The sequence below is a fragment of the Emys orbicularis genome, chromosome 4 (assembly GCF_028017835.1).
Source record: "Emys orbicularis isolate rEmyOrb1 chromosome 4, rEmyOrb1.hap1, whole genome shotgun sequence".
In the NCBI taxonomy this organism is placed as follows: Eukaryota; Metazoa; Chordata; order Testudines; family Emydidae; genus Emys; species Emys orbicularis.
In genome coordinates, this window is record NC_088686.1 from 74,382,954 (window position 1) to 74,410,742 (window position 27,789).

A 27,789-nucleotide genomic window follows, 5' to 3' on the forward strand; every position below is an offset into this window, starting at 1 on the left:
CCTCTACCATTGAAGTCCCCAGTCCATGAACCGGAAGTGCCGCTGCTGTCAGTTTATCTGGGAGTTTCCGGTAAATTGACCGGAAGTTCCGGACGCGTCGCTATGCGGAAAAGGAAGGTGCAGCCGTTGTGAGGTTCCCCGGAAGGCTGGTGGGAGGTTCCGGCCCGGGCCAGCGGCATGAAGGGAAGAGCCGCAGGTGGGAACCCTCGCGGGGCGGGCGCGTTTCCCAGGCTGAGTCCGCGCGGGGTTTTTCCCTTGGTGCCACCGTCCTTCCTCACCGCGGGAGCGGCGGCGCACCAGGGCGGGAGGGCTGTAGCCGCGAACCTCGCCCGGGCTGCTGGGCACCCTCGGTGGAGAGCGGCGGGCGCTGGCTCCGGGTCCAGGATGGGCCGCGCCTAGGGGGAGGAGCCTTCCTGTCCCAAGGGGCGAGCTGCGGGGTGGCGGGCAAGGGGAGGTGGGGGCCGCGGTTTGGCCCAGCGGGTGGGGGGCTTTGGCTGGCGGGAGGTGCGAGGGGGGGCCGCCCCGGTTTGGCTGGACTCGCGTGCCTTGGGGGACTCGAAGGAGCAGGTTTCTGGGCGGGATCTGAGCGGAGGGGCGGCCTGAGGCCAGTTTGGGACTGGTATTTCAGGTCTGTGAGCAGTGTGCCGCGCATGCAGGGGAAGCACGGGGTAGGAGGCGTGGACAGGAGGGCAGCAGAGGAAAGCGAAGTGCAAGCCCGTCTGGTGTTGTCCAAGGGTTTACTTGAAGGTAAATCTCAGTCAGTGGTGAAGGGCTTGATGAAAGGAGGCAGGAAAGATCCAGGGAGGGGACTGCTTTTTCAAGCGCCTTCCGCACTCCCAGGATGGGACCAGCATTGATTTGGTGGGCTTGGAAGTACGGCATACAAAAGACTCAAACAATTTGAAAGATGTAATCTTTATTTGCTGATGTGATCAATTATCCATTGTCACAAGAAGCAAAGCTCTGTTGCATTTGAATTCATATGCTTGACATTCATCAAACAACCTGTGAAGCACTCCACTTTTCCATCACTTTTTCCTTCGTTTCTTTTTTCATCCGTTCTTTCCCTCTTCTTGGGGGTAGCTCCATCCCTCTCTTCCTTGAATTGGTTGCATAATTAGATACTTATATGAAATTCAATAAAATCATTAATAGTTTTTTTAATCTCTCCGCCACAACTTGGATACACTGGAGGGAGCAATGATATGGGTAGTAGGGAGGCCAAAGAGGAGGAGGTTGCAGTAATCAAATTGGGAAATAATCAGGGCTTGTAAAAGTGTGTTAGCTGTTGGGACAGAGGAAAAAGTGGTGGGAGAGGGAGGAGCCTAAGATGACTCCCTGATCATGTAAGTAATATAGCAATGGTGTTGTCAACTGTGATAGAGAATGGGAGACATGGGGAAGATATAGGAAGAAAGATAAGCTTAAATTGTTGAGGCCTCCATGAAGAAATGTGGGAGAGACAGACTCCCACTGATCCCAGACCTGCCCAGCCAAACTGCCCTTCACCGGAAAAGACAGAAATAGATCTGAGTATCATCACCATGGAGATAGAAATTGAAATTGTTATTGGAGGTCTCTGAGTGACGCTAAGAAATAATGCTCATGAGCACATGGTATAGAAGAAAGCATGAAAGTGGATCCTCCCATTGTGTATTTTACCACCAGTCTTTATCTGAAGATTATACAACTCCCCAGTCTTTGAAAAATCCTGCACATGACATGTGGTCAAGTTAATGTTATGAGGGAAATGTCACCTTTAGCGTTATCAGAATTTGTGCACTTGTTTTTGCAGCCTTTATTCTGCTTCAACTGTAGTTTTTAATAGTAGTACTAAGATGTCGTTTCCCTGGTGGATTCTTTATTTTAGACAAGAGAAAAGGAAAATGACTGTTGGTATCTATTTTATTTTCTATATAGGTAAATCACCTTCATCATTGCAGTCATTTAACACCTTCCAACAGTGCATTAAATGACATGATTAGCATCTGTCACATGCAGTTCATTCTTTTTCTCATCCTCTCCCCAAGAAGGAAGCTATGTGTGCATTGCAGTGTTTTGTTCTGGTAGGTACAGCTTTTTAATAAGAACATGCTGCTTTGTATTCATATTGGAGAAGGCGAGGTTGAAAAAATGGACTTTACACTTGGAGTAGGTGATGAGGTTTGTGATGGTCCTTAGTTCCTATGGGAGTTTGTTCCACAGTCTGAGAAAGGTCTGTTTCCACCACAAGTGAGCATTACCCTTTCAGTAAAAGTTCATGGTACCTGAAGAGTGACCTTGCCGATCACCGTTCTTATTCTGGCACTTCAGGTGATCTTTTAGGTGTCCTGGGCTCAGGTTGTTGAGTGCCTTGAAGATAAGGAACAAAACCTTGAATTTGACTTGAAATTGCCAATGGGAGGACATTGTAGAGAGCAGGGGACAGGTTTGATGTAGCTGTGGTGGCCTGTTTTGCCAAGGAGAGGTACTGAGTCTGTACTAGTTAGAGATTGATGGTTTCATGCCCAGGTATGTTATGCTGCTGTAGTCCAGCTGAGAAGTAACAAAGATACTTATAGCTGAGGCAAGGTTATCATTCTCCAGAATAGAGGATCTTCTTGGCAACCAGAAATGATAGGAAGTGTTGCTCATGGTCACTGCTGTGTGTGTGTTTTAGTTTCAGCAAAGAACCCCCAGGAATGCTTCCAAATTACAGACTAAGTTGAACAATTGTGGGCCTATATCTTCAACCGAAGGACTACAGCAATTGCAAACTTCTTGGATGAAATCATCCTATTGAAATCACTGAAAAATGATGATGCAGAGATAACTGCTATGGTTAAGATTGAATGTTAACATTATGGACCACTAGAGTTGGGGCTAGAAATTTAGTCTCTCGCTGAGGGGTGAAAATGAGTTTTGAGTGAGCATAGTCCCAATTGTAAGAAGCTTGTCTATGTTCTGCTATTGCTGGGATGCATCTGCTGCTGATGCCAAAACCCTCCAGTTGCACAATAGCATCACCAGTGAAGTAAAGAGGTAGCTACCACCTAGGCTGACCAGATGAGAGGAAGAAAATATCGGGACAAATTGTGTCCTGACCAAAGATCGGTCGGGACGCAGGACAAACACCTAAATATCGGGACGGTTCCGATTTTATCGGGACGTCTGGTCACTCTACTACCACCCCTCTCTGTAGCAGCTCTTCTTTGTGGCAGAGACCTATCTCTCCTCCTGCCCCTGAGGAAATGCCTGCCAAAGAGACACCATTGCGTCTTTTGACCTTGCCCTGCTGCTAATGGAGATTATGGCTAATAACATCTGGCAGGTACCATCTGGCTTGAAATGTGAAGCCTTTCTATAGTACTTGATTATCTGATCCAAGTTGCCTGGGAGTAGTCGTCTCTACAGGTTGTATCTCATATTGAAGATGCAGGGCACTTCATACAAATTTAATGCAACTGTCAGGCACTTGGCAAATTTCTCATGTGGGTAGTTTGAGGGTGCCTGGTCAGTTCTGGCATGACTCTTCTCCTACTTTATTTTCAGAAAAATAAACTCCCAATACATGTTACCTCTACACATACATCACCTCATTTTCATATGGTAATTAGCACCTCGTCATGCTATTAACTGCTGCTTCTGCCCTTTGCCGACACACCATGCTTCAACCTTGTTTGCATCTGACCTGCCCACACTAATAATACCATCTTTTCCTTGCTTTATTGGTTTCAGAAATCCCTGTTATCAAACCGGAAGTGGGGAGTATGCAATGTGAGAAGAATGAATCTGACTTTATTAGAGTCATAAATTCTGAAATTTCTTTCATGTGCCCCCTCTGTTGTAAAGGAGAGAGTCATGATTTGGGTTGCTGGATATGTCCCCTACATACCTTAGATCTCTTTTGCTATATTTCACTAGGACGCTGAGATGGGGATGAAAGGGTAATTGTGTTTGCTAATTCCAGGGATTGGAATATTGGGATTCCACTGTTGCATGAGGCTACCACTGTAGTGAGAGCTGTGGCAGTTTTAATCACATCACCTCATGTGCTGCACTTATAAGGAAGCACTGCAGATCAGGTGGAAGTTTCTAGTAGCTATGTTACTTAGGCTGCAGTTTGTTTGCTACCCACTGACTCCTCTTGGCTTTTGGAGTTGCAAGTACCATGAGCTGCATGATCTTGTTAGTTGAGGGGAGAGTCTCACTGCCATTGTTTTACAGATTACTGGAGGTCAGATCTGTGCAGCAACATGGACTCATCGGAGGAGACTGGGGGCTCCTCCACAGAAGAGAACTACTTTGTGAACTACACCTTCACTGACCGTTCTCACTCAGGCCGCGTAGCTCAGGGTATTATGAAGCTCTGTCTGGAGGATGAGCTCTTTGCTGATGTTACCATCTCAGTGGAAGGCAAAGAATTCCAGCTGCACCGGCTAGTCCTCTCAGCTCAGAGCTGCTTCTTTCGTTCCATGTTCACTTCCAACCTGAAGGAGGCTCACAACCAGGTGATTGAGCTGCAAGATGTTAGCGAGAGTGTTTTCCAACTCCTGGTGGACTATATTTACCATGGGACTGTAAAGCTGCGGGCAGAAGAGTTGCAGGAAACGTATGAGGTGGCAGATATGTACCAGCTGACTGCCCTTTTTGAGGAGTGCTCCCGTTTCCTGGCCCGCACGGTGCAGGTGAGAAACTGTCTTCAGGTTATGTGGCTGGCAGATCAACACAGTGACATGGAGCTCTACACAGCTGCAAAGCACTGTGCCAAGTCACATTTGTCACAGCTTCAGGATACAGAGGAGTTCCTGCACCTACCTCTCCGCCTGCTGACAGACATCCTTACAGGTAGGCACAAGGGGCTTATGAGACCTGCCAGGATGTGGGTGTAGAGAGAGATTTGGGGTGGGTGTCTCAGAGGTTTGTGGGGATTATCTGAACAACCAGCAGGGTGGCTTTGAAGAAGGCCAGGAGGATGGGATTCAGAGGACCCAACTATCTTATTCAGAGGCTGATCAAAGCAAGTCTTCCCATAGCAAACCATCCAGCATAACTTATTCAAAGAAGCCTTGGTAACTGTAGCTGGCAGTGAAGCATCCACCCTTTGAGCAATAGCTACATTAACATAAAAGATGCTGGTAACATGGTCATATTGTCTATCTCACAGCAGTTCCTGGGGAAAGGGTAACAACCTCCAACCTCATAGGTTTCAGGGGATGCTTGGCATTAAACCTTATGGGGGTCCCTGCTCACTGATATCTCGGGTGTAGTTTATGAACCTTCAATGAACTGTTGAGCTTCCATCCTATGTGGTATTTTCAATAATATTATGAGTTTCCTCAAATAATTGTCAATTTCAGTAGAAAGCATTTCAGAGCTGGATTTGTTTGTAAAGCGCCAAACACATGTTGTGTCATATCAAGTTGGTTTCCTATAGAAGACACTTTGCTCCACTCATATTGTAGGGCTTTCAGTAGGCAATCAAGCCACATACATAGCTGGTGTAGGGGAGCCTATAATTGTATGTGCTTTTCTTCGGATTTTTGGAATGTTTGCAGGATTTTTCCAGAAATAACTCGATGGTACGTTAAGTCTGTTTGCTAGCTCCCTTAACAGCTTGGGATGCATGTTGTCCCACTAATGTCTATATGTCATCTTCCAAGGATTCCCTTATCTTTTTAGCAAGAGCTATTTTTACAGGGGCTTCCTCCTGTCTTAGTTACCCGAACTTCCCTTCTTTTGGAAAACAAGATCTAAAGGTGGTGCCCAGTATTTCAGCCATTTGAGTCATGATTAATTCCAGCCCTTTCATTCTCTTTTAATGCTTTCTCCCTACTGTCTTTTTCCTTCTGGTATTATGGAGGTGCTGGTTGCGACTCCATAATTAAGGTTGGGTACCATTTTTCATTTAAAGCAGGGCTTCAATGTCTTGTTTGTGTGAAAAATACAGTACATCATCCCCAACTTTACTGCACATTCTGCTACTACAGAATGAATTTTCAAAGTATTTACAAGTAAATCTGTTAATTTGTTTATGATAAAATTAATTAAAGATGTGGTCCTTTGTTACATTTCTTAATCGGCCTTTTCTTTGTCCTGAATGATCTTAACAATAAAATAATAATGCAGACACTTCAAACTTTCCATATGCTTAAAATTAATTGAAATTTTATGCATAGGCCATATTTGAAGAAAGTAGGGTATAACTTTAATGTAGTTATAAACAATTGTATCTAATTGTTAGGATTGTATACACTAGACAGGTAACTCAAGTGGAGCCTATTGGTTGCAGTGAGTCAGTGGTATGAAGGAGAGCGGACACATGTCAAGAGTTCTCACATGTCAAGATGCTTGGCCCATCTGCCACTGCTCTTTAAAAATTCTATGGCTTCATGCTGGCTTGGGCATCAGTGCTTGAAAGGCTTCCCCGTGGTACTGCTTTGATGGCTCTACAATGTGTTGAGACAGCACTGCCAGGGTAATTCAGGCAGGACTATGGGGGAGTCCTTAAAATTCAGTGATACTGGGAATAGGGGATTGAGCTCACCCTGGTGCTCTCTGCTTAGCAGTATTTTAATTAACACAGCCCTCCAATAAGTCAACTGCAAATTAAGGGCCAGATTCACCGGAATGCTTTGTGCTGCTCCAGCGAGGCAAAGCAGCTGTGAACCCACCCTTGCTGGCAGCTGTGCACTGCTTTGGAGGTACTGGTGAATCTATCCATAAAAGTTAAAATTAAAAAAAATTAAGATTGTTACTGAATATCTGCAAATCGTTAGAAATATCGCATGGTAGCATTTTCTAGGTTAGGGAGTGTATGAAACTTTTTAATTTAAAAAAACTTAGGAAATCCACAGACAAGCTGTTCAGATGGAGTTAGGGTTGAAAGTGTATATCAGTATCTCAAGGGTACAAAAAACGTACAGCTTGTTTGTAATTACCCTAAAAACATGCATTTGGTTGGGAGATGTCCAGGTAATCTCCATGCTGGATTTTAACATTGAGAGGGAAGAAAATGAAGTAAGAAAGGATACAGCCGTGGGTAGGAAAATGGACATAAGGAGGAAGGGTAGTGTAGATACCAGTCTAATAGGTGAAACTGGCGGTAGAATGTCTGGGCCTAATCAGGTAAAGAATGTGAGCGAAGCCAAACAGCAAAAATTAAGATGTCTGTACACCAATGCGAAGTCAAACCAGATATTGTAGGGATAACAGAAACATGGTGGAATAGTAGTCCTGACTGAAGTACAGGTATTGAAGGGTATGTGCTGTTTAGGAAAGACAGAAATAAAGGCAAAGGTGGTGGAGTAGCATTGTATATCAATGATGAGGTAGACTGTAAAGAAATAAGAAGGGATGGAATGGATAAGACAGTCAGTCTGGGCAAAAATCACATTGGGGAAGAAAGCTATTAGAGCCTCCCCTGGGATAGTGCTTGGGGTGTGCTGTAGACCACTGGGATCTGATTTGGATATGGATAGAGACCTCTTTAATGTTTTTAAGTAAGTAAATACTAATGGGAATTGTGTGATCATGGGAGACTTTAACTTCCCAGATATAGACTGGAAGACAAGTGCTAGTAATAATAATAATAGGGCTCAGATTTCCCTGAATGCGATAGCTGATGGATTCCTTCACCAAGTAGTTGCTGAACCAACAAGAGGGGATGCCATTTTAGATTTGGTTTTGGTGAGTAGTGAGGACCTCATAGAAGAAATGGTTGCAGGGGACAATTTTGGTTCGAGCCATCATGAGCTAATTCAGTTTAAACTAAATAGAAGGGTAAACAAAAATAGATTTGTGACTAGGGTTTTTGATTTCAAAAGGGCTAACTTTACAAAATTAAGGGAATTAGTTAGGGAAGTGGATTGGACTGAAGAACTTGTGGATCTAAAGGCGGAGGAGGCCTGGAATTACTTCAACTCAAAGTTGCAGAAACTATTAGAAGCCTGCATCCCAAGAAAGGGGAAACAATTAATAAGCAGGAGTTGTAGACCAAGCTGGATGAGCAAGCATCTCAGAGAGGTGATTAAGAAAAAGCAGAAAGCCTACAAGGAGTGGAAGATGGGAGGGATCAGCAAGGAAAGCTACCTTATTGAGGTCAGAACATGTAGGGATAAAGTGAGAAAGGCCAAAAGCCATGTAGAGTTGGACCTTGCAAAGGGAATTAAAACCAATAGTAAAAGGTTCTATAGCTATATAAATAAGAAAAAACAAAGAAAGAAGAAGTGGGACTGCTAAACACTGAGGAAGGGGGGGAAGTTAAGGATAATCTAGGCATGGCCCAATATCTAAACAAATACTTTGCCTCAGTCTTTAATGAGGCTAATGAGGAGCTTAGGGAAAATGGTAGGATGACAAATGGGAATGAGGATATGCGGGTAGATATTACCACATCTGAGGTGGAAGCCAAACTTGAACAGCTTCATGGGACTAAATCAGGGGGCCCAGATAATCTTCATCCAAGAATATTGAAGGAACTGGCACATGAAATTGCAAGCCCATTAGCAAGAATTTTTAATGAATCTGTAAACTCGGGTTGTACCGTATGACTGGAGAATTGCTAACATAGTTCCTATTTTTAAGAAAGGAAAAAAAAGTGATCCGGGTAACTACCGGCCTGTTTGTTTGACATCTGTAGTATGCAAGGTCTTGGAAAAAATTTTGAAGGAGAAAGTAGATAAGGACATTGAGGTCAATGGTAATTGGGACAAAATACAACATGGTTTTACAAAAGCTAGATCGTGCCAAACCAACCTGATCTCCTTCTTTGAGAAGGTAACAGATCTTTTAGACAAAGGAACTGCAGTGGATCTAATTTACCTCGATTTTAGTAAGGCATTTGATATGGTTCCACATGGGGAATTATTAGCTAAATTGGAAAAGATGGCGATCAGTATGAAAATTGAAAAGTGGATAAGGAACTGGTTAAAGGGGAGACTACAACTGGTCATAATGAAAGGTGAACTGTCAGGCTGGAGGGAGGTTACTAGTGGAGTTCCTCGGATTGGTTTTGGGACCAATCTTATTTAATCTTTTTATTACTGACCTTGGCACAAAAAGTGGGAATGTGCTAATAAAGTTTGCGGATGACACAAAGCTGGGAGGTATTGCCAATACAGAAAAGGACCGGGATATCATACATGGAGTAATAGTAATAGGATGAAATTTAATAGTGAAAAGTGCAAAGTCATGCATTTAGGGATTAATAACAAGAATTTTTTGTATAAGCTGGGGACGCATCAGTTGGAAGTAACAGAGGAGGAGAAGGACCTCGGAGTATTGATTGATCATAGGATGACTATGAGCCGCCAATGTGATATGGCCGTGAAAAAAGATAATGCAGTCTTGGGATGCACCAGGCGAGGCATTTCCAGTAGAGCTAAAGAGGTGTTATTACCATTATACAAGGCACTGGTGAGACCTCATCTGGAATACTGTGTGCAGTTCTCGTCTCCCATGTTTAAGAAGGATGAATTTGAACTGGAACAGGTACAGAGAAGGGCTACAAGGATGATCTGAGGAAGGAAAACCTGTCTTATGCAAGGAGACTCAAAGAGCTTGGCTTGTTTAGCCTAACCAAAAAAAAAGGCTGAGGGGAGATATGATTGCTCTCTATAAATATATCCAAGGGATAAATACCAGGGAGGGAGAGGAATTAATTAAGCTCAGTACTAATGTGGACACAAGAACAAATGGATATAAACTGGCCATCAGGAAGTTTAGACTTGATATTAGATGAAGGTTTCTAACCATCAGAGGAGTGAAGTTCTGGAACAGCCTTCCAAGGGGAGCCGTGGGGGCAAAAGAAATATCTGGCTTCAAGACTAAGCTTGATAAGTTTATGGAGGGGATGGTATGATGGGATAGCCTAATTTTGGCAATTAATTGATCTTTGACTATTAGCGGTAAATATGCCCAATGGCCTGTGATGGGATGTTAGATGGGGTGGGATCTGAGTTACTACAGAGAATTCTTTCCTGGGTGTCTGGCTGGTGAGTCTTGCCCACATGCTCAGGGTTTAGCTGATCGCCATATTTGGGGTCGGGAAGGAATTTTCCTCCAGGGCAGATTGGCAGAGGTCCTGGGGGTTCTTCGCCTTCCTCTGTAGCGTGGGTCACGGGTCACTTGCTGGAGGATTCTCTGCACCTTGAAGTCTTTAAACCACAATTTGAGGACTTCAATAGCTCAGACATAGGTTAGGGTTTGATACAGGAGTGGGTGGGTGAGATTCTGTGGCCTGCGTTGTGCAGGAGGTCAGACTACACGATCATAATGGTCCCTTCTGACCTTAAAGTCTATGATTCTATGATTATAAACCCAGGAAATTCAGAGTTAAGGTTACATTTAAAAGAAATCCAAACATGTTAAGGTAAGAAAAAAACAGTTAAGGCACTTAAACAGCCTTAACTCTGACCTTTAGTGACTCCATGCAATGACCATAGGATTAGGATTATGGCATTTTAATGTTTGTGGTCCCAGATTAGGTTGGTTTGATTGTTTTGTTTAAAGGCTCCTGTGGTGGGTTTTTTCCCCTTGTGCAATTGTGTTACCCAGGTAGGCCTGTAAAATGGGCCCCAAACGGAAATACACCCATAGTGTGGTTAGGCAGAAGCACTATGTTAGCTTAAGCACTCCCTGTACTACAGCCCAGTTAGTGGAAGCCCGAGGAAAATAAGCAAGCATTAGTGATAAGCATTAAAACAAATGTAATGCAGATGATATTTTATTTATAAAACTTGTCCATTGCTAGGCCATTGGACACATTTCCAGAATAAAACCATACATTTAACTTGTGTGTTGGTTGCTACAGCCAGTGATTTAGACAATCCCAGTAATAATGGATCAATCCTAAACAGAATAAACTCCCTCATTATGAGCAAACAGGTGGGTCTTGTCTAATGCACTGAATGCAAACTAACTTGGGGCTCTGTCAGGCCCAGAGGAAGCAGATTTCAGAGTCAAGGAACCTTCAGAAGGAATGTCATGCCTCACACAATCAAAGCTGAGTCTAGAGAGGATTCCACATAGGGGGAGCGATGATCTCTCAGGCAGTCATATCTGAAACTATATACAATCCCCTAGCATGCTGTTGGCAATTTACTAAAGATACAAGGGTTTATGGCTTAACCAAGGATTAATACTGTACATGGAAGCAAATAGAAAACCAGGGCAGCCTATTAAGTACAGGTGTATTGTGGTTCAGCACCAGTAGGCAAGCTTCAAGAAGAGCATGTTGCAGCAATCCTGCCTGTATGTAACAAAGGTGAAGGTCCAGATCTGAGAAGAAGGATCATAGTTGTCTGGCTAAGTGCAGACTGAGGAAAAGTGTTGCTGGTGCTGTTAGTTGGGCTTCCAGGAGCAGCAAGAGATCTAAAAGACCCATAGGTCCAAACCTCACTGCCTAAGTGAGAAGATGTTTGTTCCTCTCTGAGCATCATGGTGCAATGTCTCCCTCCTTCCCCCCACTGACTCTGTGATGCAGGCATAGGGTGTGATGAGTTGGGAATATATCTGTACAGTTTATGAATTCTTTGTGAGACTATGCACCCTATGTGTTTGTGTCAAGCTGCAGACTCCATTTTGAATGTGCAGCCGTGCAGCCTTTTGCCTTCTCTGTGGTCTGTTTGCTTCCATGTTGGATTGAGATTCCAAAGACTGGTGGCAAAAGAATAACAATAAAGAGTAGTTGATGCTAAGTTCCCAATCATTGGAAATCTGTTCACTCTAGACCAAAGTGGTCCCTGCCCAGCAGAACTGATTTAGCAATGGGCAAGTAACCTGGCAGGGGTTTGTGCTCATACGGAGAAGCTGACATGGGTTTTTAAAAGTGCAGAAGTTTTTCTGCTCAGAGGGACATTTTTCTCCAGTCCACGAGGGAGAGACCACCCACCACGTAACAACTGGTGTGAGGCAGGGGATTCCCTGACTGTCTGGACATTGATGATCCCTAAGGACTCCCAAGGGAAGGGTGAGCTAGAAAGTGAGGGACTGAGGTGTTTAAGATATTTGTTGTCTTGTGTGAACTCTACTGACTTGTTCTTTATTTGATTAAGTATAAAAGAGCATAAAAGGTGTTAGACTCTGTGCAAAGTGTGTTCACTGCTTCACAACTGCTGCGTGCCCCTGCGAGTTAAACTGTAAACCAGAAGCTTCATGCCTTTAGGGTGGTGGTATGGGAAAGGGACATGTTTAAGTACCTGGAGTATCTTGGGGGTAAGCACTGGTCCTGGAGGCCTATGGCAAATGTCCTGAGGAGCTCCATCTCCAAGAAGGGCTAGCAGACTGAGAATCAGTGCCCAGGAAATGGGCCAGAGGGACCCAGGGAAGAACCACTGATGCAGACTGTTGGGGCTCCAGAAGCTTAATGGGATCCAGAGCACAGAAGCTTGGATTCCTCTCTCAGAAGTCCTAGTGAGTGCCCATGAAGGGTGTTTGCTAAGATCTGTGACATTAGCTCACTGACTTTGACTTATGGTACAGGGACCCCTCAAATAGAACATTTGCTGTGTCACCCAGGAAGCAGTGTCTCCTGATGTTGAACCAGATAGACTTGATACAGGTGCCTACTTGCTCCTGCTGGCCATACTAGCCAGGTTTTATAAACCTCAGCCTCACTCTTGCTCAAGATAGGGTTTGTTGGTGTCCTCATGGTGGGAAGAGGTTATGAGGAAAAGGCTGGTTGTTCAGCTCACGCCTTGAGAATAGCATGTCAATTTATTGTAAATTCTTTTGTCTCTGAAACTATAGATGGTGTTCCATGTTCACAGAATCCAACAGTTGCCATAGAAACCTGGATCAACTTCAACAAAGAGGAGCGGGCAGGCTTCTCGGAGGTGCTGCGATCCAGTCTAAAGGTATGGATGGCCCCTGTGCCCCGCAGTTAATGCAGTTATCATACTGCTCTGGTTCCCTACTCTATGAGGAAGGGCTTCTGCCCTCATTTGTGACCTCCTAGTGTTTGAAAAAGCTGTGGCTTCAGAACCAGGAATGCACACCCACAGGTAGAAAACCCCAGGTACTGTCAATGGCCTCAGCCTCGAGGCTGCTCTTGCCAATAGGGTTAACTAATCAGTGGTATTAGCCTGGTGTTCCCCAAGTACACAGGTAAGGGACCAGTTTAGAAAGCTTAAAGCTTGGCATTCTCATGACTATAATTCTGCTCCCTGAGCATTTCCTAGCCGTTAACTGAACTGAAGCCTGACCATGTAGATTCAGGTGCAGGGCACTGCTCATTTTACCAGGTCAGGAATAAAAGCTGCCTAGACAAGGCTTGAAGCACAGGGTGTGGAGGATGTAGGAGCCTGAGACCTTATAGTCAAGTGAGGCTGAGATGACTTAACACAGAGCTACTGGGCTCCAAAACTCCCTAAAGGGAATGGAGCTTTGAATGCTGCTGGCAGGTATGTTGTGACAACTCCTACCTGGATTCTGACAAAAATCCCTTTTCTCTCTCAGGAGATTGGGGAGAACGTTCACATCTACCTGATCGGGAAGGAGTCATCGCGTACGCACTCACTTGCTGTGTCTCTGCATTGTGCTGATGATGACTCAATCAGTGTGAGTGGCCAGAATAGCCTGTGCCATCAGATCACTGCAGCTTGCAAGCATGGCAGTGACCTGTATGTTGTAGGGGGCTCCATTCCACGGCGCATGTGGAAATGTAACAATGCCACCATAGACTGGGAATGGTGTGCTCCTCTGCCCCGTGACCGGCTCCAACACACCCTTGTCTCCGTGCCCAGCAAGGATGCTATATACTCACTGGGAGGCAAGACGTTGCAGGACACACTCTCCAATGCTGTCATATACTACAGAGTGCGAGACAATGTGTGGACAGAGACCAGCCAGCTGGAAGTAGCTGTCTCTGGGGCTGCAGGTGCCAACCTCAATGGTATCATTTACCTGCTGGGTGGGGAGGAGAATGATCTGGACTTCTTCACTAAGCCCTCCCGGCTCATTCAGTGCTACGACACCAATACAGAGAAGTGCCACGTGAAGCCTTATGTATTGCCTTTTGCAGGGCACATGCATGCCGCTGTGCATAAAGACCTAGTGTTCATTGTGGCTGAGGGGGACTCGCTGCTGTGCTATAATCCCCTCCTGGATAGCTTCACCCGACTCTGTCTGCCAGATGCCTGGAGCTCAGTACCATCCCTCTGGAAAATTGCCAGTTGTAACGGCAGCATCTATGTCTTTCGGGATCGTTACAAAAAGGGAGATGCCAACATCTTCAAACTCAACCCAGCCACGTCTGTGGTGACTGTCACCAGTGGCATCAAGGTGCTGCTCACTAACCTGCAGTTTGTGCTGGCTTGAGGTGACAAGCCCACGGACAAGACAACATGAACATTCTGTAGAGCAGCTTAGAGGCACTCAGTTTCCTTAGCACTTGCCCCAACAAGACCAGCTCACAGCACCATAGAGTGCCCCCTCCTCTTTAGCCCTGCTTGCAGGCAGTATGAGCCTCCTGGATGTGAGGCTGTTTTCCCTTTCAGTACACTCTCTAAGTTAACTTACAGCATCTTAAATCCCAGATAGACTAAATAGTGTTACTATGATCCTCTGATGTGAAGCTGTGTTTCAAGCTCAAATTGCAGCAGATAGGCTTCTTAGGCCTAGAACTATCCACCACCAGCAAGCCCTAGCATGAGCAGATAAACTCCTTTTTGGCACAGCCTTTTAATGTAATAGCCCAGGAGGCTGCATGTGCTGCTGCCATCACTAGTCACAGGGAATGGCCACCCTGTACACGCCCTAAAAAAGCTCTATGCAGTTTGAAATGGGGCTCCAATATGAATGTTTCTTGCTAAGGCTACAGGACTGGCTTCAGGCCAGAGGCACTAACTAAAGTGGACTGTACCGTAGACTGATTTAGAGGTGGGTCCAAGTCCCTGACTTGGTTGTGCTCTGCCCTAACATAGGGGAGATGGACTTGCTGCTACTTTGCCACCTAGCAGAAAGAGGAAAACTATCCTTACAATACTATTGTGCCAATGCTGGTTTCTAACCCCAGTACTGGAGCTCCCATCCTGCTGACATATGACAGAGCTGTACGATGGTTAAAGATGAAACTAAAGTTCATTTTCTCACACCCTTCCCTGCTGGCACTGTAGCCCTTTAGGTGAGAGCCTAAATAAAAGTGTCTGGTGGGACAAAGATATGGTTTCTTTTTTGCTGGTGGTATTAATGCAAGAAGAGTTTGACACCCCTGTCCCCTGCAATAATGGCACTGATGTTTTCAACCAGAACACCTGGTTGAAAAGGGGCCCTCCCCAGCCTGCTGAAAATGAGGGAGGGTGGGGGAGAATGAGCAATGGAGGGCAGGGGAGGATGGAGTGAGCAGGGCGGGGCCTCGGCAAAGGGGAAGGGCAAGGGTGTTCGGTTTTGTTTGGTTAGAAAGTTGGCAACCCTAGGGTCAGGTATTGTATGTGTAAGGACATGATGCCAGAAGCTGTTAAGAAAAAAACCAAGCTTCCCATTGCTATTGTGCGTCTGAAAAGTTCTTTATTGGTTGTGCAGCAGTCCGTTCCTTATTAGTTCACTAGGAACTTGTGCTTGGTGTGGGGAGCTGATGGATGGTTTCTGGTAGCTCTTGCTGAGACTCTGCAGCTGCCTCAGCAATCACATTCCTGTGAAATCTTTCCAGGACCTGGACCTGCCTGGGGCGAACAAGGATGTGAGGACGGATCCTGGCAATGGCTTCTATTGCTTCCTGAGGGCTCCACTGGTACAGCTGGAAAGGCAGAAATCCTGAATGAAAATCCATCCTATCTAAAGATGGGTCAACAAGGTTTCTGGAGGGGCTAGCTTTCTTCTAGAGCCTAGTTTAGGTGGTCAAGGAAAGTGGCTCACTTTACCCCTCCTTGTACTGAATATTATCTCCTGCCTACCTCAGTGAGACATCCAGCTCTCAATAAGAGCTCCTGAGAGGACACTCCCTCAAATAGAGGGGTGCAAATGATTACCTGAGGCTCCATGTCTAGGGCCCTACCAAAGGTCCATTTTGGTCTATTTCACAGTCATAGGATTTTAAAAATTGTACATTTCATTATTTCAGCTATTTAAATCTGAAATTTCAGTGTGTTGTAATTGTAGGAGTCCTGACCCAAAAAGGAGTTGGGGGAGGGGGGGTGGCAGAAGGTTATTGTAGGGAGGGTTGCACTGCTGCTGGCCAGCTCTGAAGGCAGCACAGAAGTAAGGGTGGCAATACTGTAAACACCCCCCCACACAACACTCCCTTTTGGGTCAGGACCCCCAATTTGAGAAACTCTCCCCTATGAAATCTGTATAGTATAAGGTAAAAGCACACAAGACCAGATTTCGCAGTCCATGCTTTTCATGGCCGTGAATTGGGTAGGGCCTAGCCATGTCTCACCAAATTTGCATGCTTTTGTGGATAGCTTCTCCTGCCCTAATCATAACAGAGCCCCGGGACAGACACAGCAGCTGTACTTTACCTGATATGCTTTCCTAATACAGGTGAAAGACTGACTCTGCTCTTGCTTCCCTCTGCTGCTCAAGCAAACACTAATGAATACAGTACTAAGGGATTCCTGTAGACATGCCAAAGGGTTCCAGAGTTGCACTCATTTTCAGTATCAGTTTATGCTGTTATGAATCTGCCTCAGTTTGTGGGAACTTCAACTTTATTCTGTCTTGAGTTTGTTCTTACCCTTGATGCTGCATTTTATTTTGCATTTAAAGAAACAGTTAAACTGTGCAATTACGAGTTAGACTAAGCTTCCCATCAGCCTGAGCCCTGCAAGGTCCCTTTCTTGCCCCGAGAGCTCCACTTTCTTCAGCTGGCTAGCTGCTCACTCACGAGTCACTCTTCATTGCTCATGGGAGGGGCTAAGGGAAGCAGGATTTATTACAGCAAGGAGTACTGACTAGGCCAGAAGTAGGCAAACTACAGCCTGCGGGACCCTCCTGCCTAGCACCTGAGCTACTGGCCCGAGAGGCGAGGCTAGCCCGTGGGATGCTCCTGGCCCCTCCCCTGCAGCCTCAGTTCACTGCACCGCCGGTGCAATACTCTGGGCGGCAAGGGCTGCGAGCTCATGCCAGGCAGCGCAACTGCAGAGCAGTGGCCTGACCCGGTGCTCTGTACTGCACGGTGGCGTGGCTAGCTCCAGCCGGGCGGCAGGGCTGCCTGTCCTGGTGCTCTGGGCGGTGCGGCTATAGCACTGCCTGCCACCGGTGCTCCAGGCAGCGTCGTGGGGGGCAGGGGGTTTGGAGAGAGGGCAGGGGAGTGGCTAGGGGGTGGGGTGGTCAGAGGGCAGCAAATGGGGATTGAATGAGGACAGGGGTCCCTAAGGGCAGTCAGGAAGGAGAGGGGAGGTTGGATAGGGCAGCAGGTGGTGGGACAGGGAGGGGTGGATGGGGGGCCCCCCAACAGGGAACAGGTGGGGTTGGATGGGGCAGGAGTCCTGGCAGGGCTGTCAGGGGATGAGAAGCAGGTGGGGTCAGATGGGCCACACCTGGCTGTTTGGGGAGGCACAGCCTCCCCTAACTAGCCCTCCATACAATTTCAGAAACCCAATGTGGCCCTCAGGCCAAAACGTTTGCCCACCCCTGGACTAGGCCCTCTGCCTAGTAGCCACAGAATCTGCCAGAATAATCTAGGAAATTAAATGTGACAGCTGCCTCACACATTTAATTGCAGTCCACGTGCACATGAAGTCAAGAAACATCACCCATTCAGCTTCCATTGCCCATCTCTGTGCCGACAGCTGAGCAGCCAGAGGCATAACTGTACAGGAGAGTGCTAAGCAAGCTAGACTACTTCAGACGGAAACCACATTGTGACATGCACTAGTACTTTGCTTCCAGCAAGTAGTGATTTATCAGTGTCATCAGGGCAGGTGAAATTGAGAACCCTAGGAGACCCATTCCCATACTAGTGTCAATGTGCATAGAGATAAGAACTGAAATATCAAAGGAAGCCCGTGTTCCAGTTCATTTAGCAGTTTTAGGTGATCAGCCTTACCTGCCCCCTCAACACGAGCAGAGGGAGGGTCTGGCAAACAGCTCATCCACAATGAGCCTGGAATCTAGCCACGCTCTCTACCGTTCCCTCTCCTCAAGTGGCTATGCAGCCTAGACTCAGTACAACCATAACATTTGAAATTAGTTCTTAACATGCCTGACACTGAGCAGACTCCTTGTTACTCCCCGGGGAATTCTGCGCTACTGCGTGCACGCATATTTAATGAGCCCCTGCAGATTTCTAATTTTTCACGCAGAAAAAAAGTCTGCCAAAATGTTGCTGCAGTTCCACCTTTTGCCCAGTACAGGGCGCTGTGGCACAAGAACAGCAGCAGCACCCACCAGAAAAAAACTTCTGCAGTTCCGCCTTTTGCCCACCAGAGGGTGCTGTAGCAATAGAACAAAGTTGCAGCTCCCAGCAGCCAAGGAGAGAGCTGCCTTCACAGCGCTTGTCAGGACAAGTTAGGAGACAGGGCCTGTGGGTCAGAGAGGGGCTCATAAGGGCTAGTGGGGGAGGACAAACCAGTTCAGGGGCTGAATGGGCAGAGCTGGCTTTAGGAAGTGCGGGGCCCCGACAGGGATGACCAAAAAAAAAAAAAAAAAAAACCGTAAAAAACACCTCTCATTTCTTCCATGTATTATTTACTTTCCATAACCATATAAATAATAAAATTATATTACATACATTGCGTAATGTATCCGGATGCATGCTAACCCTACCTAAAGTTCTTGACACTCCCCCCTCCCGCGACCCTGCCCTATCCACCCCCCTTCCCTGTCCCCTGACTGCCCCCCACCACCCTATTAAGCTCCTTCCTGACTGCCCCCCCCAGGGACCCTTGCCCCCATTCAATCCCCCTGTTCCCTGCCCTCTGACCACCCTGACCCCATCCACCCTCCCACAACCCCCCGAACTCCCCTGACCTCTTCCAATACCCCCTCCCTGCCCCCTTACCACGCTGCCTGGAGCCGCTCGGCCGGGTCCAGGGTCAGGGCCCGGGCCCGGGCCCAAGCCGGAGCCGCTCGGCCGGGGCCAAGCCCGGCGCTGCGGGGCCCGAGCCGGGCCCGAGCCACTCGGCCGGGGCCAAGCCCGGCGCCGCGGGTCCGGAGCCGAGCCGGGCTGGGCCAGAGCCGCTCGGTCGGGGCCAAGCCCGGCGCCGTGCCTCCCTGGAACCCTCCTTGTGCGCCTCCCCCCCCCGCCCCCCAGCTTACCTCCTGCCTGCTGCTTGTTTCAGGCTTCCCACAAACATCTGATTCGCAGGGGAGGGGGAGGGGGGCGAAGCTTTCAGAGGAGGAGGGGGAAGGGGGGCGGAGTGGACAGCTGCGCGGGGCCCCATTCAGGGGTATCGGCCGAATCGGCCTAAAGCCAGCCCTGTGAATGGGAATGGAGACACAGGGCCACTGGTAGGGGGAGGGTGGGAGGTGCAGACACATGGGGACAGGGGAGGGGTGCAGAGCTCCATAGGGACAGAATGGCTGGGTGAGGGCACAGAGACACATGGGGACAGGGGCAGATATGCCTGACTGGGAGAGGCTAGAGGTCAGTCAGGGTCTGCATAGGAGAAGCTCCCTAACAATCCCTCCCTACCCCCACCCTAAAACCTGTTCCATACTTTTCCCACCCAAAACCAACAGCCCTCCAAGTTCACACCCAGGCTCCTTCCCAGCAATTTACTTCCCTCTCCCTCAGCTCCTCTGTTACCCCTGACTCTCCCAAGCCTTTGCTCTGCTTCTGAGGGGTGTGGGAAATATGGTTCTGTATTGTAGTTTAAATGAATTATTACTCAAAGGTCTGTATTAATATGCCTAGTAAGAAATCTATTTGTCAAAAAATATTTCCTGAATCTTTTTTGTTTTCTGTATTGTTACAGACATACTTGCTGACAGGTATTTTGAAATAAATGACCTAAAATAATTGAAACTGGTGTGATTATATTGTGTTATTTTGCAATAAAATATGCAGAATTTGGAAGAATTTTAAAATAGTGTGCAGAAATTTTTTTTTTTGTTAAATAATTTTTAATTTTTTGGTGCATAATTCCACCAGGAGTACCTTGTTGCCCATGCAGCAGCAGCTTCCCCTGTCATCCATTCAGCTGAATTTACTGAATGGAAGCAACTTGTTAAGGAGATGGCCCCTTATCTCAGCAATAGTTTGCCTATCCAGGGAGCCTGGGGTATAAATGTGCCCCCTTTAAGTACAGAAGCCTTCTAACCTGAATTAAATATGCTGCCACCATGGTGGCACTGCGGGAACGTCCTGCCTTGCAGTGCACATAGACACTGTTCCCACACTCCCGATGCTTCAGTACAAATTCAACACCTCTCTGCAGGTTTTCCAATGTGGGAACTCCAGTCAGGTCCACTGTGCTGAGACGCAGCTGCTCTACTCCCATTGCCTCCCACTCCTGTAATGAACACAGAAGGACTGAATCAGTCACCAAGCTTGGGGTGGAAGAGAGGGTAGGCCCCATCAAGACAGCAGGGTGCAAGGGAGTAAAGGTTAGTGGGGAAAAATCAAGACAGGAACAAATCAGACATGACGGAAGGGAGAGAAAAATCTTTGTCATGGTTATCAGAGGGTAAAGAAGGGAGTGTAAACTAGACGCTAGGAACACAACTTTTGTGAGGGAGTTTTCCAGGTGAAAGAGAAAAGACTAAGTGACCCTTAGGATGTGTGAGTGAATGAGTTTGTTGTGTGGTCTGTTGTGGGGGCTGTGTGCTGAGTCAAGCATCCTGCTAGGCTGAGAGCTTGCTCAGGAGGCTCTAGCCTGCTATCCTTTGATCCCTAACCCCTTTAAGATCCCTTGACAAGGGGGTGGGCTAACTCAGGGAGATCAGGGGTTTAAAAAGCCAGCTCCTAAGCAACCAGAGGAACGGCAAACAGGGGAGTTTAGCGAGGAAGTGGGCAGATTTACCTAACAAACATATTTTAAACTTAAGCCAATTACTCCCTTCTTTGTCCATCCCCCGATCCCCCAAAAAGCCTGCAAGAGTAAAAATAACGAAGGCAGAAATCTATCAGCAGAGTGGGGCTATCCAGTTTATTGCATTGAGTGCTGCATGTACAGTTACCTGCCTTGTGGGGAGGTGCAATGAGTGTGCATGCAGTGCAAACAGCTCATGGTCCTCAGAGAGACAGCACAGGCTCTTAAGGCCAGAGTGGCTGAACTGAAGGAGATAAGGAAGACAGGTACATAGATGAGACTTTCCACCACACAATAGAATGGTCCCATCCCCACCCTGACAACCTCTATGTTATTAAGGAGGATGAAAGTCTTGGAAGGATAACATCAAGCTGGAGCACAGGGAAACAATCCCATAGTTAGGACCCTCCTTCCAGATGGTATCATGGTATCCTCGCACACTGAGGATAACCCTCCTGAGATGGGAACCCCAATTACTAGGAAGAGCCAGATAACAGTAATAGAGGATTTGATTATTATAAACATAGAGATAGTTGGGTTTTTGATGATCGGGAAAACTGCTTGGTAAATTGCCTGCTGGGTGTGAAGGCTGCTGAGGAGGAGCCAGTGGCTGTGGTACATGTAGGTATCAATGAATCAAAGGGAAAAGAGAGGTCCTGGAGGCCAAATTTAGGCTGCTAGATTGAAGTCCAGGACCTCCATGATAGCATTATCTGAAAAGCTTCCAGTTCCATGTGCAGGGCCAGGAAGAACTGTGAGGTCTCAATGCATGGATAAGATGATGGTACAGGGAGGAGGATTTTAAGTTTATTAGGAACTGGGGTACCTATTGGGAAAGGAGGAGCCTACACAGGAAGGATGGGCTCCACCTAAACCAAAATGGAACCAGACTGCTGGCACTTACAGTTAAAAAAGGTTGTAGAGGGTTTTTTAAACTAAGGGCTGGGGGGAAAGCTGACAGGTGCAGAGGAGTACACAGTTCAAGCAGAACCATCACTTAGGGATGAAATTATTAAAGAGGATAACTCTATAGCCTAGCAAGGAGGATAGGAAAGAAGTTGGTACAGTACAGGTAGGAGCTATTGAGGAACAGCCAGATGTAAAAGAGGTCCATTTAAATGTAACACATGAAGACAAGCAACTGAATATTGACAAAATGTACAAGTGCTTACATACAGATGCTAGAAGTCTAAATACTAAGCTAGGTGAACTAGAGTACCCGGTATTGAATGAGAATATTGATATAATAAGCATTATGGAAACTTGGTGACACACCTGTCAGGGATGGTCTAGATAATACTTAATCCTGCCTTGAGTGCAGGGGACTGGACCAGAAGACCTCTCAAGATCCCTTCCATTCCTATGATTCTAATCAATGGGATGTGGTAATACTGAGGTACAAAATATATAGGAATCACAGAGTAGGTCATGATGGTGGGAGAGTGGGACTAATATGTGAAATAGTCAAAATAAAAAGCTTAAATGAATTAAACTATACCACAGAATCTGTATGGATAGAAATGTCATGCTTGAATAATAAGTGTAGCAGTAGGAATATACGATTGACCACCTGATCAGGATGGTGATGGTGATTGTGAAATGCTCAGACAGAAAATGCAATAATGGGGATTTCAACTAGCCTCATATTGACTGGGTATATGTCACCTCAGGAAGGGATGCAGAGATAAAATTTCTAGACACACTAAATGACTGCATCTTGGATTTAGTCCTAAGCAAAGCACAGGATCTGGTCCAAGAGGTGAATATAGCTGAACAGCTCAGTAATAGCAACCAGAATATAATTAAGTTTAATATCCTTGTAGGAGAAAAAATGCCAAAGAAACCCACCACAGCAGTATTTAACTTCAAAAAGGGAAACTACACAAAAATGAGGAAGCTAGTTAAATGGAAATTAAAAAGAACAGTCACAAGAATGAAATGCCTGCAGACTGCATGGAGACGTTTTAAAAATACCATAATAGAGGCTCAAACTAAATGCATCTCCTCCTCCCCCAACAACAACAACCACCCAAAACAAGCAGGTAAGAGGACAAAAAAAAAAAGTGCCATGATGGCTAAACAGCACAGTAAAATAAGCAGTTAAGAGGCCAAAAGGCATCCTTTAAAAATTGAAAGTCAAATCCTACAGGGGAAAATAGAAAGGAGCATAAACTCTGCCAAGTCAAGTGTAAAAACGTAATAAGGCAGGCCAAGCAAGAATTAGAAAAGCAACAAGCTAAGGACACAAAAACTAACAGCATTTTTTTTTTAAAAGTCTATCAGAAACAGGAAGCCTGCCAACAGTCAGTGGAGCCTCTGGACGATTGAGATGTTGAAGGAGCACTAAGTGAAAACAAGGTTGTTGCAGAGAAGATACATGAATTCTTTGCATCAATCTTCATTGCAGAGGATATGGTGAGATCCTCAGATTTGTCACCTAAAAAGAATGGATCAGGTGTGGGGAAATGTCCCAGATTGAGGAGTCAATAGACAATTTGGAACAAATTGATAAATTAAACAGTAATGTGTCACCGGGACCAGATAGTATTCACCCAAGAGTTCTGAAGGAATTCAAACATGAAATTGCAGAATTACTAACTATGGTATATAACCTATTACTTAAATCATCCTCTGTTCCAGATGACTGGAGGGTAGTTAATATAATGCCTATTTTTAAAAAGGGCTCTAAAGGCAATCCTGGCAATTACAGACCGATAAGCATAACTTCAGTACGCTTACGAATTGGTTGAAGCTATAATCAAGAACAAAATTATCTGACACCTGGTACGTCGGGGAAGAGTCAACACGTTGTAAAGAGAAATCATGCCTCACCAATGTATTAGAATTCTTGAGGGAGTCTTCAAGCACGTGGACAAAGATGATCCAGTTGATATTGTGTGCTTTAGACTTTCAGAAAGCCTTTGACAAGATCCCTCACCAACGGCTCTTGAGCAAAGTAAGCAATCATGGGATAAGACGGTAGGTCCTTTCATGGATCATGAACCGTTTAAGATAGGAATCAAAGGATAGGAACAAATTATGAGTTTTCACAGTGGACAGAGGTAAGTAGCAGGTTCCCTTAAGAATTTGTACCAGGACTTGTGCTGTTCAAGATATGCATAAATGAGCTGGAAGAGAGGGTGAACAGTGAGGTAGCAAAATCTGAAGACGATGCAAAATTACTCAAGCTACTTAAGTCCAAAGATGACTGTGAAGAGCTACAAAAGGGTTTAATTAAACTGCGTGACTGGATGATAAAATGGCAGATGAAATTCAATGATAAATGCCAAACAATGCACATTGGAAAAAATAATCCCAACTATACACACAAAATGATGGGGTCTAAATTAGCTGTTACCACTCAAGAAAGAGATCTTGGAGTCATTGTGGATAGTTCTCTGAAAACATCTGCTCAATGTTCAGCACCAGTTAAAAAAAGCTAAACAGAATGTTAAACTACATTAGGAAAAGGATAGAAAATAAGATTGAAAATATCACAATGCCCCTCTATAAATGCATTGTACGCCCACATCTTGAGTACTTCATGCAGTTCTGGTCACCTCATCTCAAAAAAAGATAAATTAGAATTGGAAACGGTGCGGAGAAGGGCAACATAAATGATTAGGAGTATAGAACAGCTTCTATATGAGGAGAGATTAAACAGACTAGAACTGTTCAGTTTAGAAAAGAGATGACAGAGGGAGGATATGATAGAGGTCTATAAAATCCTGAACACTATGAAGAAAGCAAATAGGAAAGTGTTATTTAGCACTTCAAATAACACAAGAACTAGTGGTCACCAGATGAAATGAATAGGCAGCAGGTTTACAACAAACATAAAGAAGTACTTGGCAAAATACAGTCAGCCTGTGAAACTCGTTGCTATGGGATATTATGAAGGCCAAGAGTATAACTGAGTGCAAAAAAGATTTAAATAAGTTCATAAAGGATAGGTCCATCAATGGCTACCAGACTCCAGGAGTCCCTCAGCCTCCAACAGAAGATGGGACTGGATGAGAGGATCACTCGAAATTGCCCTGTTCTGTTCATTCCCTCTGAAGCATCTCGCACTGGCCACAGTCAGAGACAGGATACTAGGCTAAATGCACCATTGGTCTTATCTAGAACATAAGAATGGACGTACTGGGTAAGAGGAGAGGTTAATACATTAAGTGGTACAGAGAAAGCCAATTGGGCTCTCCATCTGGGAACAAGAGGTGCCCTCTGAAGTTAGGGCAACAATGCTACAATCCGTGAAGAAATTTTAATGAAATGTAGAATACTCCTCAACTTCTGTCTCCTCCAATGTTGCTGCTCTCTTCCTCCTCACCACCATTTTTTTTTATTATTTTGTTAAACTGAATGTTGACTGTCAGTTTCTGGGTGAAGAAATCAAGTCTTAATTCACTCTAAAAGGGTAGAGCTATGGTGCTATGTATTCTGGAATTTATTGCAGCAAGAGATCACAGTAGGAAACAGCTTTGTACATTCCACTTAAGTATTAAATATATTGTCTCCAGAGACACTACAAAGGATGTTACAGGACTTTCAACTCCTTCATTATTTAGGGTGGGAACTAGTCCCAACCGGACAGGGCAGAAAAAGATTTCCCTTGTGGTACAGTATGGCAAAAATACATGCTGAGGGGTAGTGTTATTCCTTCCTCAGAGGCATCTGACACTGGCTGCTGTCCGACAAGAAAGCAGATCAGACAGCCCTTAACTCATACATTTCCATTTCTACAGCAGGAACTACCCTGCTTATTCCATATTCGCCAATCATGCATCATGTTACTCCAGAGCTTCTAACTTCAACTGTTAGTCGCTTTCAGCATCTGATGTTATGAAACTGATGTTGCTTGCTATTGTCAGAAATACTTGGTTGTAACTGTGCTTCAGAGGTTCTCTGGAGCTTCAGTAATGCGGCAGGTTTGGATAACTCTAGGGATTGGCAAGGGCATAAACAGCCTTTCACAGATAGTTTCAAATCTGGCCCAGGTCACTAGTGAACAAAGTCCATCAAAGTCCACCCACTGGAGAAGTACAGAACTCAATAGTTAGAATTGTCCATAATGGTTTGAAATTTGATCTTCACCTCACCAGGTAATATGAAAGATTGAACTGTCTTCTCTAACAGGCTGCAGGGACTGTGTGTTGTACAGCTCCAAGCACATTGACTGCACACCCATAATAAATGATGGCCAGATGAGTACAGTTTCTGTTGGACAGATGTCACCGCTACAGTAGCTGTTAACTGGCCTGCTTCTACACATTCTCACAAGAGATACAAAAGTAAACAGGCCATGAGACCAAACACCTCTCTAACCTCTATCCGCCTCCTCAGTGGATTTATACTAGAGGTGGCTCTTTCCAGCACTAAATTAATTTATTATTCCGGTGTTAAATGAAGGGCTGGGCTGAATACTCTCTTTCCACAAACCAAACTTCCCCCGCAAACATTTTAGTATATAGCATTTAGCTCTGTTCAACTAGAAATCGTGTTAAAGCGCTCAAACGTTGCAAGCCGAGTACAGGTTTGGAAAGCATTAGGGGGATTAGAACAGGGAGCGTCTCCCTTCAGGGGAGTAACGGCTCTTCCTGGGCTGAAAGTCTGGAGCCTTTCAACGGTCCAGGCCACTCTGCCCGCGGAGAGAGAAAAGTTACCCACCCCGCTGGCAGGGCGGAGAAGTGCAGGGGCTCGTGACAGCCACACCGCAGCCTTGCCGGGGGACGGGGACGCTCCCCACCCAACCGCTCACACCGCCCTGCGACCCAGAGGAGCGGAGGGCCCCGCAGGTGCGGGGCAGGCCCCGTCTCCGGCTCACCTGGGCGGAGCAGCAGAGGAAGCGGGTCTCATACTCCTCGTTCAGAGTGAGCACCCCGCGCACGTTCTCCTCTTCCACCAGCTGCGGGAGAAGACAGAGTCAGAGCCGGCTGGGCGCGGGCAGGCGGGTGAGAGCCCGCGCCGCCCCCCGCCCGGACCGCCTCCCCCCCGCCCTGTGCTCCGTTACCCTGCGGCTCCGTGCCCGCAGCGGCAGCGCCCCCAGCAGCACGGCCCGGTCGATGCGGTGGAACCAGGGCCGCTGGGAGCCGGGCAGCCGCTCCCGCACCAGGGTGTAAAGCAGCGTCGGGTAGAAAAAGAGCCGGGCGGCCCCGGAGCCCAGCGCGACCGCCACCCCCATCCTCGCAGCCGCAGGGGGGCCGGCTAGTTTGCTCGGCGGTGAGGGGTGAAAGGAGGGCGGACGAGTTCACTAGGCGGGCGCGCGGACGGGCTCACTGGGAGTGCGAGCTGGGGGGCGGGCGGGCTCACCGCGCGGGCGAAGGGGAGTCGGTGGGAGCCGGACGGACTCACTACGCGGGAGGGGCCTTGGAGCTTGCGCTTTCTCCTGTCTCACTGCCCCCGGGCCCTCCATGGTCTCTCCCGGAAGCGCCGCCATCTTGCGAAGCCGGCCTGAGGCGGAGGGAGCGGAGAGGGGCGCGGGCGGATCCCCGGGGCAGGTGAGGGCGGCGGCCGCCAGGAGGTGCCCGGGCCGGGCAGGGACAGCGCGGAGCCAACGGTAAGTGAGACCCGCCCATCCCGGTTAACGGGACCGGGCTCCCCCTCCCTTGAGTCCCTGGCTAGGGGCTATCACGGGCCCGGGCCTCTCTGGTCCCCTCCCCATAGGGAGCCACCTGCTCGGCTGGTCCCCGGCCTGGTGCTTCCCCCGCTCTGTCTCTGCCCGTGGGGCGGGTGGGGACTCGCTCGCTCCCCTGAAAGGGCTCCTGGCGAGAGTCGGTCCCCAGGGAGTTCGGAGCCGCCCCCCGCTTGCCTGCTGTTCCGGAGTCTCAGTGCCCGGAGATATGCCCTGTGGCGACCCTGGAGCTGGGTGAGCGGCTGATAATGTCTCGGAGGCTCC

At 46.9% G+C, this 27,789-nt stretch overlaps 2 protein-coding genes across 2 annotated transcripts; one reads left to right on the forward strand and one right to left on the reverse strand.

Annotated features, from left to right (window-relative positions):
• Nucleotides 1-149: 149 nt before the first annotated feature.
• Nucleotides 150-15,127, forward strand: KBTBD4 (kelch repeat and BTB domain containing 4). The gene is made up of 4 exons (XM_065403572.1): nucleotides 150-196; nucleotides 4,207-4,827; nucleotides 12,730-12,836; nucleotides 13,438-15,127. The coding sequence occupies exons 1-4, from the start codon at nucleotides 178-180 to the stop codon at nucleotides 14,296-14,298; spliced, it is 1,608 nt and encodes a 535-aa protein (XP_065259644.1). The 5' UTR covers nucleotides 150-177; the 3' UTR covers nucleotides 14,299-15,127.
• Nucleotides 15,128-15,468: 341 nt separating this feature from the next.
• Nucleotides 15,469-27,121, reverse strand: PTPMT1 (protein tyrosine phosphatase mitochondrial 1). Its single transcript, XM_065403651.1, has 4 exons — nucleotides 26,905-27,121; nucleotides 26,719-26,799; nucleotides 20,184-20,375; nucleotides 15,469-15,715 (listed from the first exon to the last, which is right to left on the reverse strand). The coding sequence occupies exons 1-4, from the start codon at nucleotides 27,073-27,075 to the stop codon at nucleotides 15,524-15,526; spliced, it is 636 nt and encodes a 211-aa protein (XP_065259723.1). The 5' UTR covers nucleotides 27,076-27,121; the 3' UTR covers nucleotides 15,469-15,523.
• Nucleotides 27,122-27,789: the final 668 nt, after the last annotated feature.

Coding starts and splice junctions, on each gene's coding strand:
- KBTBD4 (XM_065403572.1), top strand. Junction 4,828..12,729: donor GCTGACAGACATCCTTACAG/GTAGGCACAAGG, acceptor CTGAAACTATAG/ATGGTGTTCCATGTTCACAG. Junction 12,837..13,437: donor TGCTGCGATCCAGTCTAAAG/GTATGGATGGCC, acceptor TTTCTCTCTCAG/GAGATTGGGGAGAACGTTCA.
- PTPMT1 (XM_065403651.1), bottom strand. CDS start 27,075: ATGGGGGTGGCGGTCGCGCTGGGCTCCGGGGCCGCCCGGCTCTTTTTC. Junction 26,800..26,904: donor TGCGGGCACGGAGCCGCAGG/GTAACGGAGCAC, acceptor CTTCTCCCGCAG/CTGGTGGAAGAGGAGAACGT. Junction 15,716..20,183: donor TGGCAGCATATTTAATTCAG/GTTAGAAGGCTT, acceptor CTGCCTTTCCAG/CTGTACCAGTGGAGCCCTCA.